The sequence below is a fragment of the Grampus griseus genome (genome assembly GCF_964374135.1).
Source record: "Grampus griseus genome assembly, chromosome: 9".
NCBI lineage: Eukaryota > Metazoa > Chordata > Mammalia > Artiodactyla > Delphinidae > Grampus > Grampus griseus.
In genome coordinates this window covers 51,484,807-51,503,005 of record NC_139003.1, presented here as the reverse complement: position 1 = coordinate 51,503,005, position 18,199 = coordinate 51,484,807, and the positions used below count along the sequence as shown (strand labels likewise).

Below are 18,199 nucleotides of genomic sequence, written 5' to 3'. Positions count from 1 at the left end.
TCCATCCACTTACTTTCAGTCTGTGTGCTTCTTTAGCTCTGAAGTGAGTTCTGTGTAAGCAGTATGCAGATGGGCCTTAATTTTTACCCAATCAGCTACTCTGTGTCTTTTGATTGGAGCATTTAGTCCATTGACACTTCAAGTAATTATTGATAGGTATGTACTTATTGCCATTTTGTTACTTTTTTCTGGTTACTTTTGAAGTTCTTTTCTGTTTATTTCTTCTTTTTGTTTCTTCCCTTATGGTTTGATGATTTTCTTTAGTAGTTTGCTTCTGTTTCTTTCTTTCTAGTTTTTGTGTATCTGTTGAAGGTTTCTGATTTGTGGTTACCATGGTGTACATATATGCTGACCTATAACTATATCTACTTGTTTTAAACTGGTAGTTACTTAAGTTCAAACAGGTTCTAAAAGATCTATATTTTTATTTCCCTCCCCCACATTTTGTATGTTTTATGTCATATTTTACATCTTTGTGTTTATCCCTTAACTCTTAGTAGTTACAGTTGCTTTTAGAATTTTTTGTCTTTTAATCTTTTTACTAGCTTAAGTGGTTTATCCCCAGCCTTTACTATATATTTGCCTTTACTAATGTGATTTTTCCTATCCTGTAGATTCTTTCTTCTTGTTACAGCCTTTTCTTTTCCATTTAGAGAAAAATCTTTAAGCTATGAACTGTTAGCTTTTCTTATCTGAGAAGTTCCTTATCTCTCCCTCAATTCTAAATGATAATCTTGCTGGGTAGAGTATCCTAGGTTCAAGATTTTCCCCTTTCATTACTCTGAATATGCTATTGCACTCCCTTCTGGCCTGAAAAATTTCTGCAGAAAAATAAACTGATAGTCTCATGTGGGTTCCCTCGTATGTGATGCTTTGTTTTTCTCTTGTTGCCTTTATAATTCTTTCTCTTTTGACATTTTGATACCTCTTGGTATGAGTCTGTTTGGGTTCATTTTGTTAAGGACCCTCTGTGTTTCCTGTACCTGTATATCTGTTTCCTTCTTCAGGTTTGAGAAGTGTTCAGCCATAATTTCATCAAATACATTTTCAACTCAACTCATTTCACTTTCTCTTTTTTTTCTGGGACTCCTATAATGCAAATGTTGGTATGCTTCATATTATCTCAAAGATCTCTTAAACTGTTTCATTCATTATTTCTTAAACTGTTCCATTCATTATTTAATTTTTCCATTCACTGCCTAGTGATTTTAGCATCATTTAGTGATGGTCCTCTAGATACTTCGTTTTGTTGAATACTGGTGATTTTCCAGTTCTGTTATTGCATCTGTGTTTATTAATTGAAATGTTTTGATAAACTTTGTCTCAACAATTATTGGGTTACCCTACATTTTAGTTCGTTCAGGGAGAGAAATTTTGAGAAAAATTAGTTGGTGTCTTGGCAACCTCTAAAAGGTATCAGTCAAATTTTAAAATTTTGTTTTAATGGTATGATTATAGTCTTGTGGATTTAAACATATTTTAATGTGTCTCAATTTGTTGAAGTCATTTAAAAAAGTATTTTGCTCAAACTCTAATTTGTTGAGAACCCTATTCAAGATGGATCCTGTGACCTTTGTCGCAAATTGAATTGTCTTTTATAACTTGCTTTTTGCATAAGATGTCCCTTATTATCTTGTACATTCTTTGCCCAATGACTGGAATTAGCCATTTTCCCAAGGAAGCTGGTATCCTTTTAGCAGGAAATTTAGAGACAAAAATATGGGTTGCAAAGGTTGTTAATTGTTATTGGAAGTTCATTTTTGTTTTAGAAAAAGAAAAATGAATGCATATTTTGTATATATATTTCCAAATAAAATTCAAGATTATAGGCTTTTTACTTAATTTTAATTACAAATTCCCTCTTTCCTTTTATACTAATATTCATTTTTATGATATTAACAATTACATAATTGCTTCATCTTGAAATAAATTTGATAGTTTGAAAATAACAGTGATATTATTAGAAACAGTAAGGTTATTGAGTACACTTTAACATTTCTTTGAAGGTCTTTCTTTAGGATGTATCTCACTAGATCCTTATCCCACTATGATTGTATAGCCAAAATACTTGTTTTAAAGTCAGTTAAAATAATTTTCTGTGTGATTATGTTACCTGATACATAGTTCATTTGTTTAATTTTGACATTTAGAGATTGCTTTTGTTTTTGTTCTTTAGCTGTGTTTTATAATTTTACAATATTTTATAATTTGCGAGAGGGATAACCTTAAGGTAGAAATTTTTTGTCTATAGTTACTTTTGGGAATTGAGAAAACTTTTTTCCTAGTAATCAGATAATTTTATACATTTAGATTTTTGATACATTTGTAATTATCCTGGTGTTTGGTGTGAGGAATAGATCTGATTTTATTTTTTTCCATTGGGTCCATTTGTCCCAGTACCTTTTATTAAAAAGTTATCCCCTTTTCCCATTAGAAATGTTGTATTTCTTATAATAAAATTTTATTTGTACAAGAGTGTATTTTTAGTTTTTCTGTTTTGTTCCATTGGTGTGTTTATTTGTATTCTTTTGCCATATTCCTTTAATTTACAGACTGTATGATATCTTTTAATACTTGGAAAGGCTAGTTTCTTCCTTCTTGATACTTTTTATCAGAACTTTCATGTCTGTTCTCACTTACCATTCTTACAAAAGATCTATACAGTTAACTAATCTAGTTCTAAGAGGGAGAAACTGATTGTATGTTATTGGAATCAGGTAAAGCTTATAAATTAACTTAAAAATTGGCTCATTACTGATGAGATCCTTTTTGTCCAAGAACATGATATGATTTTCTACTTGTTCTAAATCTATTTTTGTGGCTTTCAAGAGTGTGTGCTAGTTTTTTTCATTTAGATTTTGTAATTTTTAGTCAGTTTATACTTACTAAAGGTATTATCTTTAAATATGTTTAAAAACATATTCTGTAGAATTCAGTATGGGCATTGGCATTCATTCAGTTAGCAAATGTGTACTGAATACCTGCTATATCCCTGACACTGTGCTTGTTGTTGGGGATGAAGTGAGAAACTAAGGTTTCTGGTCTTATGCATCTTAGAGTCTAATGAGGACACTACCAATAAATAGGTGATTTTTATTCAGTGTGAAATGTGCTCTGAATGGATTCATCATAGGGAGCAAGAAAAAAAGCATACTTTGGGAGGTGGAACTAGTGGAAGAGGAACATTATAATGTTATTTACATGTGATAACACGAATAACATTCTTCGAAGTTGTGGTACATAATAAAATATGGCCTCTGTAATAATGATGATAATGTGTTAGGGGTGGTAGAAATGTTTCAAGAGGAGATCATTTCACAGATGAAACCAGAAGCAGTTGACAAAGTAAAGGTTAGGCTACCCTTCCAGACAGAGGAGCTTCAGTGTAAAATTTTCATAGTGTCAAATTCTGACTAGTGCCCTAAAAAAGAAGGAAAATATACAGTTTTTTTAAAAAAATTTCACTTGTTTTTGATCAATTTCAGTTGTTATTCTTTTCTTTTTCCTTTTATATTATTTCCCTGTAATTTGATTCCATTGTTTTAATACTGGATTAATCCCTTTCCAATAAAAGCCAGTTGAGTTTGGTAAAAATTTTTTAAAAACCTAAATAGGAAAAATTGATTTTAGCTCTGTATCATTGATTAAAAGTATTTTTGAATTGGATAATCCTTACTTATTACAAGTTTGTCCTTTCATTCATTTGGTTTGATTTTATTTTTGTTTTGTAACATCTTTTTTCTTACAGGACGATAATGTCAAATCCCTCCTCTGTAGCTTGATCTATTGTAGAAGTTCAATGACTGCTGAGCAAGTTTTCAATGCTGAATGTTTCTTGCTACCAAAGGGGAAATCAACTCCAAACTCAGAAAAAGATACTGAATACACCCCAAAAAAAGAGGAAGAATAATTAAAGGTGGAGAACTTGGATAAAGATAAGGAAAAGACAAGATATGGTGAAGCCAGCTTTGATTGATTAATATTCTTTTGTTGTTGCAGATGTTCCTTTTTAAAACTTTGTTTAGTTTGGTTAAATAAACAGAAAAAAATCTGGGAGTGTTCTGGAGCTAGTTGGGTGTGTCTTTGGTATTCCAGTTGTGAAAATAAAAGATGTTTGGTTATGCAAAAAAATTGTATACTTTGAAATTTCATTTAACTAGAGTTGTTAAGGGAGGATTTTCTGTCTGTAGTTACTTTTTGAAATTGTATAGTACGACTATGTTACTTGTAATAGAAAAGGTTATTAGATTGTTGGACAGCTCCTACACAGATTTCCAGTATGTAGGCCAGCTCATTATGAAGGGTAATACTTTTGTTTAACAGATGATAGTTGGCATATGCTTTGTACCCAGTTTTGGGAATATAAAGATAAGTTAAACGTGGTCCTTACACTTAAAAAGCACATAAATCTATTGAGAAAGTTAGAGATCTAAACAGATCTTCATAATACAGTATAGAATATCTAATGATAGTTCTGGACAGAGCTTTTATGTGATTACACAGGAGGGATACTCATCTTATGGAAGAGGGGTGTCATGGAAAGCTTTCTGGAGGAGATACTACCTTAGTTAAATCATAAAGGATGGGTGGTGAAGGTGAAGGACGATCAAGAGTATCTTACTAGCAGAGAAAGCATGATGAAAGCACTGAAGGGAGAAACAGTTTGTGTGTTTAATAGGGAATAGTCATATAGGTAGATGAGGGCTTTATATGAAGTAATAAAATGCTCATACCTTATAATTTTATAGGAAATGTGGAGCCATTGAAGAATTTTAAACAGCTTTAGCTCCCTCAAAATCTGTCTTATACCTACTACCAGGTTAAGTGGTAGAGAGACTGATCAGAAGGATATTATGATAAAGTAGGTGAGCAGCGATGAAAATAAGATGTACAGAGGAGAAAGAAACAGTGATGAAACATACGGGTCCAATTTATGGAATAGTTAGGCAGTTCTGTCGGACTTGGTGATTGAAGCGTATGTAGACTAAAGTAATATGTTAGAGTCTCTAGATGCCTATTCAAAATCTAGTCTTTCTTTCTTCCTTAGTAGTACATAGCAGTTTTATTCGGGGTGGCAGTGTACTTGGTTAAAAGACTACATTTAGCATCTTCTCTATTAGTTGAAGCTTTTTGACTAAATTTTTGCAAATAAGACTCCTTAAAAGGAGCTGACTTAGCTTGGAGATGTGCCCTTTCACCCTTACCCCTTTCCTATTGCCTAGAAGTTAACGTGGTGGTTAGAATTTGAGCAGTCTTCTTGGATCATGAGGTGACCTTGAGGAAACTCATGAAACTAGGATGATGGAGCAGCAAGTTAGAAGGAGCTGATGTTCCTAATAATTCTGGAGCCTTTGTACTAGTTTCAAGATTTCATGTTATTTGAGAGAATAAACCCTTACATCAGAGTGTGATCCCTATATCAGCAGCCTCAGTATCACCTGGAGGCTTATTTGAAATGCAGATTCTCAGCTCCACTCCAGATTTTTTAAATGAGAATCTCTGGGGTTGGGTGGAGCCTGGCAATCTGTGTTTTAACAAGCACTGTTAAGTCATTGTAATACATACTAAAGAGAACTGTTGCCACACATTCAAGCTATTGTTCCATTTTGGGTTTCTTGTTTTATAGCAGAACTTAATTCTACCTGATTAAGTAATAAAGACACAGAAGTTAGGTTTAAAATAAACTTGGATAATTTAAAAGGGCAAAGAATAGATCACTTTACTTATACTCACTATTTTAAATAAAGAATTATCATTTTCCAAATGTGTTCTCCTGAATGAACACTAGTCCCTTGGGATGTTCATTACAAAAAGAATTCTGTGATTAGTTGTTTGGAAAATAATGAATGCTAAATTGGAGATTGATCATGCATATTAGAGGGTAAAGGTTCTAAAATGTTTTCCAGAAAGGAAACCTGTTTAGTTTTATTTAGCCAGCATATACCAAAATTGACAATGAGACCTCCGTTTTTTCACATAATACCTAGCAACTTCTCTCTTGTGAAACTAGAGTTTCAGATTTTGTGGCATACCAAGTTAGATAGTACTTATTTTTATTTCTTGTTTTAAAATGGCAAGTATTAATGTGTGGCGGAAAGAGACAAATTCATGTGTCTCTTCAATGCCACAGATGTTTCTTGAGATATGTGTATATATGTATAAGGGCAATACAGAGGCAAAAAAATGTGTTCACGGCCCTGTGGGCAGTCTGAGAATAATGCAGTATGTAATAAGCTACAAGAATGAAATGTATGTCTTCACAAAGAAGAGGAAGGGAAGAGTGGAATATAAGTTTGGAGGATAGCTGTTTGACTCATTCTAGAGGTGCAGTAGTATTCTGCTTACTTAGAACTGGAAAAAGGTATTCCATACAAAGGAAATTAAGAAAGCTCAAAGGGTAGATTTGGGAAAGGGCAAGAATTTGGCTGGAGTATAGGATATTCATGGGGTAGCTGAGAAAAAAAGCTTAAGAAGGTATTTTGGGGACAGATTATAGAGGGTCATGAGTTGCTTATAAGAGATGGGACTCTATTATAAATTTATGAGCAGCTGAATCACACAGTCATGTTTATTTTAGAATAAAATAGCTAACTAGAGAGAATGATTTGGGAAATAATGGAAATAAAGAAAAGTCAAGGATGGCATATTTCATTAAAGTAATTGAGGCAAAGAAAACATCTTGTTTTAGATCAAAGTATTGAAAAGGAGAGAATTAAGAGTATAAACTGTTCCTCAAAAGAAATTTGTGGGGAACCTCTGGTCCATTTCATAGATTTCATAGTATCAGTGCTAAGTCATTTCACTGTATATTTAAATGTCAGTATTTGTTAATTTCCTTTTAGCATCTCTCTTTTAACTCAACAAATGACATGCTTTATCATTTCTTAGTTGTTAGTATAACCATATCTTCTGCCATCAAAACTACATGTGGAAGCAGTTCTGGAATGTAAGGACCTCTGAAGATCTACTTCTCCATAAAAGCAACAAGAACACTGGCAAAAATTGTCAAATGAAGCTAAGTTGCACATGAAAAGAATACAGACTTCACAGAATTAGTCCAGGAAAATCACTAAGCAAACATCATCATCGTCATCAATAACAACTAGCAATAACAATCTCTGTGTTGGTGAGTGTGGGGAATATGATTTTCAAAGTTGGAGATTGCTATGTTTAAAATGTCCAGTTTTGTGCAAAAAAAAAAGGTGAGGCATGAAACAGGGAAGTATGGTCTGTATGCAAGGAAAAAAAGCAACGAATAAAAACTGTCCTAGAGGAAGTTAGATGTCAGACTTTAAGTTCATAAAGACTTTATATCAACTATTAAAATATGTTCAAAGAACTAAAGGAAATCATTTCTAAGAATTAAAGGAAAGTGTGAGAATAATGTTTAACCAAATAGAGAATGCCAGTAGAGAGATAGAAATTATAAGAAAGAACCAAATATAAATTAGGGAGCTGAAAAGTACAACAACCAGAATAAAAAAATCATGAAAGGGGCTCAACAGAAGATTTGAGTTAACAAAAGAAAAGATCTGTGAACTTAAAGGTAGGTCAATTTAAGTCATCTAGACGGAGGAACAGAAAGAAAAAAGAATGAAGAAAAATGAAGAGACTAAGAGGCCTATGAGACACCATCAAACATACCAACAGCATAATGGGGAGTCTTAGAAGGAGAGAAGAAAAAGGGACAGAAGGAATATTGAAGAAATAATGGCTGAAAAATTTCCAAATTTGACAGAAAACATAAATCTACATAAGAAGCTCATCAAATTCCAAGTAGGATAAACTCAAAGAGACTCACAGCTAGACACATCATAATCAAACTACTGAAAGCTAAAACCAAGGACAGAATCTTGAAAGTAGCAAGAGAGAAATGATTTACTGACCACAAGGCATCCTCAATAAGAGCAACATCTGATTTTTCATCAGAAATAAATGGAGGCTAGAATTCAGTTGGATGATGTATTCAAAGCATTAAAAGAAAGAAAGCCTTGTCAAACAAGAATTGTATATCCAGCAAAAATGAAGGAGTTATTAAGATTTAGATTTATGATGTTAAGCCATTCCTAGATAAACAGAATTTGTTACTAGAATATCTGCCCTACAAAAACAAAAAAGGGGTCTTTCAGGCTGAAATGAAAGCACATGGTAACTTCAGTTCACACACAAAAACAAAGAGCACTGGTTAAGGAAAATGCATGGGTAAATATAAAACACAGTATTAATGTATTTTTGTTTGTAACTCTTTTCTTCTATCTGATTTAAAAGAAAACTGCATAAAGCATTAATTATAAGACTCTGTTAATGACCTTATAATGTGGAAAGATGTAATTTTTCTGACAAAGGAGAGGGGAGAAAATGGAGGTATATTGGAGCAAAGTTTTTGTTTGCTATTGAAATTAAGTTGGTATTAATCCAAACTAGATTGATTTAAGATTTTAATTGTAATAACTGGTGCAACCATTAAGAAAATCAGAAGTATGGTAGAGGAAACAACAAAGGAATGGTACACTAGAAATACCTAACAATAAAGAAGACAGTGGTGGAGATACAGAGAAAAAAGATACAAGACATACAGAAAACAAACAGCAAAATGAAAGCTGTAAATCTGCTATAGTAATTACATTAAGTACAAGTGTATTAAATTTTCCAGTCAAAAGATAGAAACTGGAAAAACATATTTTAAAATATGATCAAATTATGTGCTGTCTATAAGAGATGCAGTTTTAATGTCATAACCACAGAGTGGTGGTGACACCTTCAGATTAGCATGAGGGAGTGAGTGCCTTTGCATTCATGTTGGCCAAGCTGACATCTAGATTGAGGGCACGTGCTGGAAACTCTGTTGCTTAGAGTATGGAATTCAGCCAGATGGCGTCATTCTTGGCAGTAAAAAGGATCAGTAGGAAAATGCTAAAATAGAGCATATGAATGCATCTTTTGTGAGACAAGAGCTGGGAATCATGTGCCCAGAGCGCTCTTCCCAACCTAGAACCAACTGTTAGAGATGGGATTCATACAGGGAAGTACCAGTCACTCTTTTACCCAGAGCAGCATGTTAGCAGAAAGGAGGGTAGTGGTAACAACTATGTCTGAGGTCACTATGGGGTCAGAGATTGTCTGCCTTCAACTAGAGAGCGTCAGAAAGCTGGCAGAACAGTTTCTGACTTTCTGAAGCTTTGGAGGAAGCATTGAATCAGGATTTACATCTCTCTTAATAGAGTGGCTCATGATAGAATGTAGCAGGAAGACTAAATTGAGTTATCTGTATATTCAGCCTTCAGTATCTTCACTGCTGTAGAGTCTTACAGCTCTAAGAGCACACAGACTGTAGCTGCATGGTGGACAATGAAGCCATCTGTGACATATGCCATCATATGCTTGGTGTATAATGCTACCTCTTCTGTTAGCATTAGTAGGCTGACGGGTCTTCTGTTACTGCTTGCTTCTGGTTTGAAGGGCCTTTGAATGGGTACCTAATTGAATTCCAGAACAAATTAGTACCGTATCTGAGAATATATTTCCCCATGACAACCCTTTCCCCCATCATGTCTGCTGACAGAAGCTACCAGGAGCAGCTCTTCATTTCAGACATCACTACTGCTTGCTTTGGGTTCTCCAACCAGCTGGTTAAGTGTGATCCTCAACTTGGGAAGTACATGGCCTGCTACCTGCTATACAAAGGGGATGTTGTTCCCAAGGGTGTAAATGCAACAGTTGCAGCCATGAAGTCAAGGAGCTCTGTTCAGTTTATAGATTGGCTTCCAAATGGTTTCAAGGTGGCCATCAACAATCAGCCATCCGTGGTGATGCCAGGAGTTAACCTGGCTGAAGTCCAGAAGGCTATCTGCATGCTGAGCAACAGCACAGCAATTGTGAAGGCCTTAACCCTACTAGACCACAGGTTTGACTGCATGTATGCCAAGAGGGTGTTTCTACATTGGTATATCAGAAGAGGTGTGGGAGTTCTCAGACACCAGGGGAAGATTTGGCAGCCTTAGAGAAGGATTGTAAGCAAGTGGGGTAAAGTTTATGATGCAAATATGATTGGTTAAAAAAATGAATAAGCTAAAGTGTTATGCTTTCTTTTTAAGACATTATACAGTTAGTAGGTAGAGCTTCCTTGATTAGAAGAAAAAATAAATTAGGCAAGACCCTAAATTTCACACTATATCAGATGGCTCAATATTAACAATGAGCACATATTTCCTTGTCTATCAGTGATATTCAGCACTACTACCTGTGACCCTTCTAAGGTTTGGAGTCCTTTGAACTACTGGATCACTTTGTGTGTGTGTGTGTGAGAAGGAGAGAGAGAGAATGGAAACCTGGCTTTATCCTTTGCTTTTTAAACAGACTGTGAAATCCTGTGCAACGTTTATACGTTTCCTTTCCTGTACATGAGGTAGAAAACTGCACATATAGTTTATTAATGTCATTTCCATATATATATATAAAATATATACAGTATATATTACATTGATTAAAGAATTAGAATTTTTTTTAAAAGACCCAATTTAGTTTCAAAGATACAAATAGATTAAGAGTAGAGAGATGGAAAAGATATACCATGCAAACAGTACCCAAAAGAACTGTAGTGCTTACACTAATAATCTTTGGCAAAAGTTATTACTAAAGATAAAAAATATTTTGTAATGGAAAAAAGTCAATACATCACAAAGATGTGTGCATATATACATCTAACAACAGAGTCCTAAATATATAAAGCAAAACTTGACAGAATTGAAGAGAGAAATAGACAATTCAACAATAACAATTGGAGATTTTGTTACCTCAGGTTTAATAGTGGATTGAATAACTAGGCAGAAGATAAACAAATGGAAGAAATGAACAGCACTGTAAATTAAAGGCCAACTTTAAAACACTGTACCCCAAAAGAGCAGAATGCATGTTCTTCTCAGGTGTACATGGAACAGTCTACAGGATGGACTATATATGAAATCATAAAACAAGTCTCAAAACAGTTTAAAAGGATTTAAATCATAAGTTTGTTTTCTAATCACAGTGGAAATCAGAAATCAATAACAAGGAAATTTAGAAAATTCACAACTATATGGAAATTAAAAAGAAAAACCACTTCTAAATAACCAATGGATCAAAGAAAGAAATAGCATAAATTAGAAAATACTTCGAGGTGAAGGAAAATGAAAACACAATATACCAAATCTTACAGGATGTAGCTAAAGCAGAGCTTAGAAATCTATAGCTGTAAATGCTTATATTAATAAAGGAATAAGATGTCAATCACTAACCTAACACAGCCTTAGTTTCTCTCTAGTTAAGAAACGATAAAATGGTGAGCAAACTAAACCAAAAGCAAGCAGAAGGAAGAAAATAATGAAGATTAAAACAAATAAATGAAATAAAGAACAGGAAAACAATAGAGAAAATTGAGACCAAAAGTCAGTTCTCTGAAAACATCAACAAAATTGAGAAAAACTTCAGCTAGATGGACCAAGAAAATAAAAAAAGACTCCAGTTATGAGAATCAGTAATTAAAGAAGGGACTTCACTATAGACCTTAGAGAAGTAAAAGAGATTGTAAGGAAGCACTTATACCAACAAATAGATAACCCAGATGAAATGAACAAATTCCTAGGAAGACACAAACCTGAAAAACTGGCACAAGAAGAAGAAAATCTGAATAGACCTATAAGGAGAAAGAATTAGTAAATCAGAAAATTCTTACCAAGGAAAGCCCAAGCTAAGTGACTGAATGGTGAATTCTACCAGACAAAGATCTCACACACACATAAAAACTATAGATCAATATCTCTTATGAATATAGATGCAAAATTTCTCAACAAAATACTAGCAAACTAAATCTAGCAACATACAATGAACAACAGGGATTTATCTCAAGAATGCAAGGCCAGTTTAATATTTGAAAATCAATGTAATATACTATATTAATAGAATAAAAACAAAAATCTTATCTTAATAGATGCAGAAAAAGCATTTGACAATATCCAATACCCCTTTTATGATAAAAAACTAATAATGAAGAGTTTACTCAACCTGATAAATAGTATCATTAATAACTCATAGCTAGGGCTTCCCTGGTGGTGCAGTGGTTAAGAATCCACCTGCCAATGCAGAGGACATAGGTTCGAGCCTTGGGTTGGGAAGATCACACGTGCTGTGGAACAACTAAGCCCCTACTCCACAACTACTGAGCCTGTCCTCTAGAGCCCGTGAGCCACGACTACTGAAGTTGGCGTGCTTAGAGCCTGTGCGCCGCAACAAGAGAAGCCACCGCAATGAAAAGCCTGCACACTGCAACAGAGTAGCCTCCACTCACCACAACTAGAGAAAGCCTGCCTGCAGCGACAAAGACGCAGCGCAGCCAAAACAAAAAACAAAAAAACCGCTCATAGCTAACATCATACTTAATGGTAAAAGACTGGATGATTTCTCCTAAGATAAGGAACAAGTCAAGGCCTCCACTCCTGCCACTTCTCTTGGACATTGTACTATTGGTTTTAGCTAGGACAATTAGACAAGAAAAAGAAATACAAGGCATCCAGATGGAAAGAAAGGTGTAATACTATTTCTATTCTCAGATGACTTGATCTTGTCCACAGAGAATGTTAAGAAATCCATTTAAAAACTTTTAGAAGTAGTCAGTTCATCATGGTTGCAGATACAAGGTCATTACATAAAAATAAATTACATTTCTGCAGCCTATAAATTTTTATAACAATTTCGTATACAATATCATAAAAAATAATTAGTAAATTTAACAAAAGAAGTGTAAGACTTGTATACTAAAACTACAAAACATTGGTGAAAGTAAAGAAAACCTAAATAAACTCCAAGATATATTAATGCATCAGAAGACAATATTGTTAAGTTGGTAATACTTAATTACCTAGAGATTCAACATAGTCTCTATCAAAATCTTTGCTTCTGTTTTTACAGAAATTAACAAGCTGATCCTAAAATTCGTGTGGAAATGGAATGGACCCAGAATAGCCAAAACAATACTGAAAAAGGAGAACAAATAGGAGGAATCACACTCCTAATTTCCAACTTACTATAAAGCAGTGATAATCAAGACAGTGGGTGCTGGCGTAAGGATAGATATGTAGATCCATGGAATAGGATTGAGAGTTTCTATTTATTATTTATTTATTTATTTATTTATTTATGGCTGCATTGGGTCTTCATTGCTGCGCAAGGCCTTTCCCTAGTTGCAGTGAGTGGGGGCCACTCCTCGTTGCAGTACGTGGGCTTCTCACTGCGTTGGCCTCCCCTGCTGCGGAGCACAGGCTCTAGGCGCGCGGGCTTCCTCAGTTGTGGCATGTGGGCTCAGCAGTTGTAGCCTGCGGGCTCTAGAGTGCAGGCTCAGCAGCTGTGGCACATGGGCTTAGCTGCTCTGCAGCATGTGGGATCCTCCCGGACCAGGGGTTGAACCCATGTCCCCTGCACTGGCAGACGTATTCTGAACCACTGTGCCACCAGGGAAGCCCAGGAGAGTTTCCATTAAATTACAATATTTTGTGCTTCAAAAGACACTATCAAGAAAGTGAAACGACAACCCACAAAATGGGGGAAATATTTTCAAATCATGTATCTGCTAAAGCACTTGTAGTTAGTGTGAGAACTCCTACAACTGAATAATAAGACAAACCAATTAAAAATGGGCAAAGGCTCTGAACGGATATTTCTCCTAAGAAGATATACAAATGGCCAATAAGTACATGAGAAAATGTTCAACATCATTAGTCATTTAGGAAATGCAAATCAAACTATGAGATACAACTTCATACCCACTAGGATGGCTACGATTAAAAAGTCAGATAATGAAAAATGTTGGGGAGGATGAGGAGAAAGTGGAACTGCTGGTAGAAGTGTATAGAGGTACAACTGCTTTGGAAAACAGTTTGGCAGTTCCTCAAAATGTTAAACATGGAATTACCATACAACCTGGGAATTTAACGCCTAGCTAATTACTTATTAGTCATGAAAACCTGTGTTTACACAGAAACCTTGTTCTTGAACAATTATTGCAGCATATTCATGGTAGCCAAAAAGTGGAAATAATCCAAATATCCATCTGTTGATGAATGGATAAACATAATGTGGTATATTCATACAATGGAATGTTATTCAACAATAAAAAGGAATAAAGTATTAATACATGCTACAACATGGACGAACCTTGAAAGCATAAGTGAAAAACACTCAGTCATAGAAGACTGCATACATTTATCTGAACATTTCATATCTGGGCATTGTGGAATGTTCCAAATAGGTAAATCTATAAAGACAGAAATTAGATTAGTAATTGCCTGGGAATGGAGGTGGAGGGTAGAGGGTATGACTGCTAATGGGTGTGTGACCTTTTCTGGTGTGATAGAAATAATCTCTAATTAGATAGTGACGATGGTTTCACAACTCTGAATATACTAAAACCACCGAATTGTTTACTTTTTTTAAAGGGTAAATTTTATGGTACATGAATTATACCTCAAAAAGCTATTATATAAGAAAAAATACACATATATGTTCATTCAATAAATATTTGAGGGATTCCTGAATGTCAGTCATCTTATGTTGCTTTGTTGTCTTCTACTAATCCAACTGTGTGTGTCACCTGCTTTTTCTCCTGGTTTGTGACTTTCAAGCCTAAATCTGCATAAGAATCATCTGATAATCTTTTTAAAAAATTCAAGTTTCCCAATGTCCGTACCCAGAGATTCTGCCTCAGTATGTCAGAGATGGGACTTCGGAATCTATATTTATAACAAGTACCCATAATTATGTCTGATGTAGCTACTCTGGGAGGACCAGATTTAGAAAAAGTGCTCTAGGAGAATTTTACCAGCCACATTTTATTCATTTATTTTCCTAGTCCCTTCTTAAAGGGACCTTTACTCTCTTCATTGAATGTGTATAGATTAAAACAAAAAAATTAGAATATGTGTGGAGCAATAATGTATCTCCTAGTTCTAAATTGATTGAAGAAATCATGAAGGTTGAGACTGACAGATGAAAATATATAAAAATCAACATAGTAAAAATACAGGATGAGAGCTGTCCAGAAAAATCTGCATGAGTTTAGAAGACAGTGGGTTAATAGTTATAACGCATAAAGTGATTATTCAAATTTATAAGAAAATTATTAAGATTCCAGTAGATAAATGCAGAAATAAATATGTAAATTTTTTTCAAAAATCAAAGAAGTGTAAATTGACCTCTGAATAAAAGCAGATTTCATGCTTAGTAAAGCAGCAAAATATTAAAATGGCAAGGTCCTATGATATTAGCTAAATTGGTGCTGGTTTTCATTTACGAAAGCAGTGTGAAGTTGGTAGATGGTAGTTTGATCCTATGTCTCATGAGCCATGAAAATGATTCTCTCCTTTGATCCTAATGATACTAGTCTTAAAATTTTGTCTTAGGAACATGATTTAACAGAAATAAAGTTACACATACATAAATGTTCAATTGGAAACTGAATAAATACTCAACAAGTGAATTGTTTCATAATTCATTGTACATCAGTATAATAGACTGCTACACAAGCATAAATTATGAAGGCACACACATAATGCTCATACATATGGGAAACAATACCTAAAAATGTGCTTGTGAGAAATATAAGGGTAATGAAACATTTTTAAAAATTCTTCATTTTTTCAACATTTCATTAACATTTCCCAACATACTGCAAAGTTAAAAGAATTTTACAGTGACTATTCATATATCATCATTTAAGGTATATCACTAACATGTAGCTATACTTTACCGTATAATTTTTCTTTACCTACCTTAATATTTTTATATTTGTTTCTTATTGAGTTTAAAATTTCCCCCAGTATATTGAGCAGAGTTCCCTGTGCTATACAGTAGGTCCTGGTTCGTTATCTATCTCAATATTCTATAACAACCTAAACGGGAAAAGAATTTGAAAAAGAACAGAAAAAAGTAAATAAATAAAAATTTAAAAATTTCCCCCAATTTTCAAGTAATAATATAACATTTCCTGAGAAACGCTTATTTTTGATTAACAGAGGAGTAACTTAAATTTCACTGAAAGGCTTAGAACTCTTGTAAGTATGTATATGGCCACAAGGTGTAGCTCTGGACCTATCACATCCTGGGATAGGCATCTGTAAGGAAGGTTGTAGTAAAGGTAACTTCTGAATGCAATCAGACTTGTTTTGTTTTTTTGAGTGAGGGTACAGTAAATTTCTCCTCCATTAAGATGTAAAGTAATTTAGGTTATATATTTATTTCATTGTTCAAAATGTCTTTGCCACAATTTCTCTTACCTGGAACTTGACTTTCTTACTCCACAGCCTCCGAGTCAGAAGTTTTGGGTTATGCAGCAAATATGTTTGTTACTAGATGTTTGAAATGATAATTTTAAGAAGATTTAAATTAGTCATGGAAATAGAAATTTTCAGACTTTTTTGTACAGTGAAAACTCATCAAAACTATAATTTTTCTTTAGTGTGATTATTTGATTAATGTATGTATTTCTTTAAACTCTATAAGGTTTGGGACTATACCTAGCACAATGACAGACATTCAAAAAATATTAGTTGAATGATAAATTTAAAGAGTGATTTGAAACTTTTACTGAAGGTTATTTTGTAGGAATTGGTAAATCTACTCTTTAAGAAGTAGAGTAGCTTATTCATTTTAATTTTAACGATAAGATGATTACCTTTAGATATACTTCATAGTTTAAAAATAGCTCCCAGATGAAAATATTTTGCTGTTTTTAGTTGCAAAACAGAATATAGTCATTTTTAAAAGAAAGTAGAGCCTAATTTGTTGAAATCCATTTTAACCAAAATTGCTTTCTCTTCTTCCCCTTCAAGGAATCTTCAGTTTCTCTCTACATTAGTTGTCATCAAATGTCAATTTGTTTCTTCATACCAGAGAATAAAATCATGGAGGCAAGAATCCAATTGTATGGTCAAGTAAATCAAACTGTCTACTGGAATAACCAGGGGAAGGGTTTTCCAATTTAAAGTCTTTTTTTTTTTTTTAAAGGAGAGAATATTTGACAAGCAGTCTATGAAACATAGTAGTCTTTTTCATAAAATAAAGCTATTCAGAGTTAAAGGTCTTGGGAAAATTTTAGTTTAGGTAGAGATGTTCTCAAAGAATTTAATGTCATTCTTTTGAATTTCAGCTAAGATGGTAAAAAAAATTCATCAAGGGAGAAGATAAGAACAAACATTTAGAAGGACTCATATTTTACAGAAAGAAGAGAAATACCAGAGAAACAAGACCACAAAATTACTTAGCTCAAGAATTGAACTATTGACAAACTTTTTGTATTATCCCTGTATACTGCTTTTACATGTGTTCTTTCAACTGTACTTGACAAGGAAGAAGAGTCATTATATACATATAGCCTGAAGGGCTTGGACTTTGAAGGTCTTTACTATTCTTCATTTCCTTAAAAGGTAAGTAATGTTTATATTGCATACCTGTCTTGTATACCCTCTCCCTCCTCCTTTCTCTCCTATCTCCTCTTTCCCCTTTTTTCTTCTCCCTGCACCTTTTTTTTTTTAACATTACTAGTTCATTTAGAGGAAGATTAATAGCTGCTGAAAGAATTAAATTGGAAACATAAAATATTTCTTGAACAACTTCTACTAAGGTACTTGTTATTACCATCGTGTTTCTGTAACTGCCCCAAAATATTATACATATGAATATTTTAACACTTACTTGCTTTTCCTTGAATATCGTGATTTATTTTTATCTGATATCAGCTCCATTTATGGCAACTAACTGGTAACTGCAAATTACAGTTGCTGTGACAAACTGTATATGAATAATGCAAGCATAATTTTGATCATGATTATTGTACTTGCCTGAGTCATGGCTTGCATCATCTCCTGCAATTCTATTTATGATTCACAAAATTTTATTTCCATATATCCTTTTCAAGTTCGCATAAGCATCAGCCATAGCATATAAATATGTGATAACAATTTGCTTTAGTAGGAAAACCCAGATCATTTCTTTTGGCTTCTGTAAGAATTTTCAGCCTTTTCTTTAAAGCAAATAATAAATTTTATGCCCCATTAAATGACCTTTTTTCCTGTATGGTAGTGTTTAAAGTCATGCTTAGAGGTTATTTTAAATTTGATTCTTTACTAGTTAATGCGCTTGACAAAATTATGTCATTGTATTTTTGCAGGTTGGG

At 33.7% G+C, this 18,199-nt stretch overlaps 1 protein-coding gene and 1 pseudogene across 3 annotated transcripts in view; both read left to right on the top strand.

Annotated features, from left to right (window-relative positions):
* The window catches only part of STK31 (serine/threonine kinase 31), a gene marked incomplete at both ends in the record, with an annotated part of 86,516 nt that extends 82,606 nt beyond the window's left edge, over positions 1 to 3,910 (top strand). For both annotated transcript variants that reach the window (XM_082662413.1, XM_082662414.1), the window contains one exon: positions 3,749 to 3,910. In XM_082662413.1, the coding sequence (XP_082518539.1) occupies positions 3,749 to 3,910 (162 nt within the window). The remainder of the gene's footprint in view (positions 1 to 3,748) is intronic.
* A 5,319-nt stretch (positions 3,911 to 9,229) lies between these two features.
* Positions 9,230 to 10,027, top strand: LOC309827155 (tubulin alpha chain-like 3; annotated as a pseudogene). Its single transcript has one exon. The product of its transcript is annotated as a tubulin alpha chain-like 3 (transcript).
* The last annotated feature ends 8,172 nt before the right edge of the window (positions 10,028 to 18,199 follow it).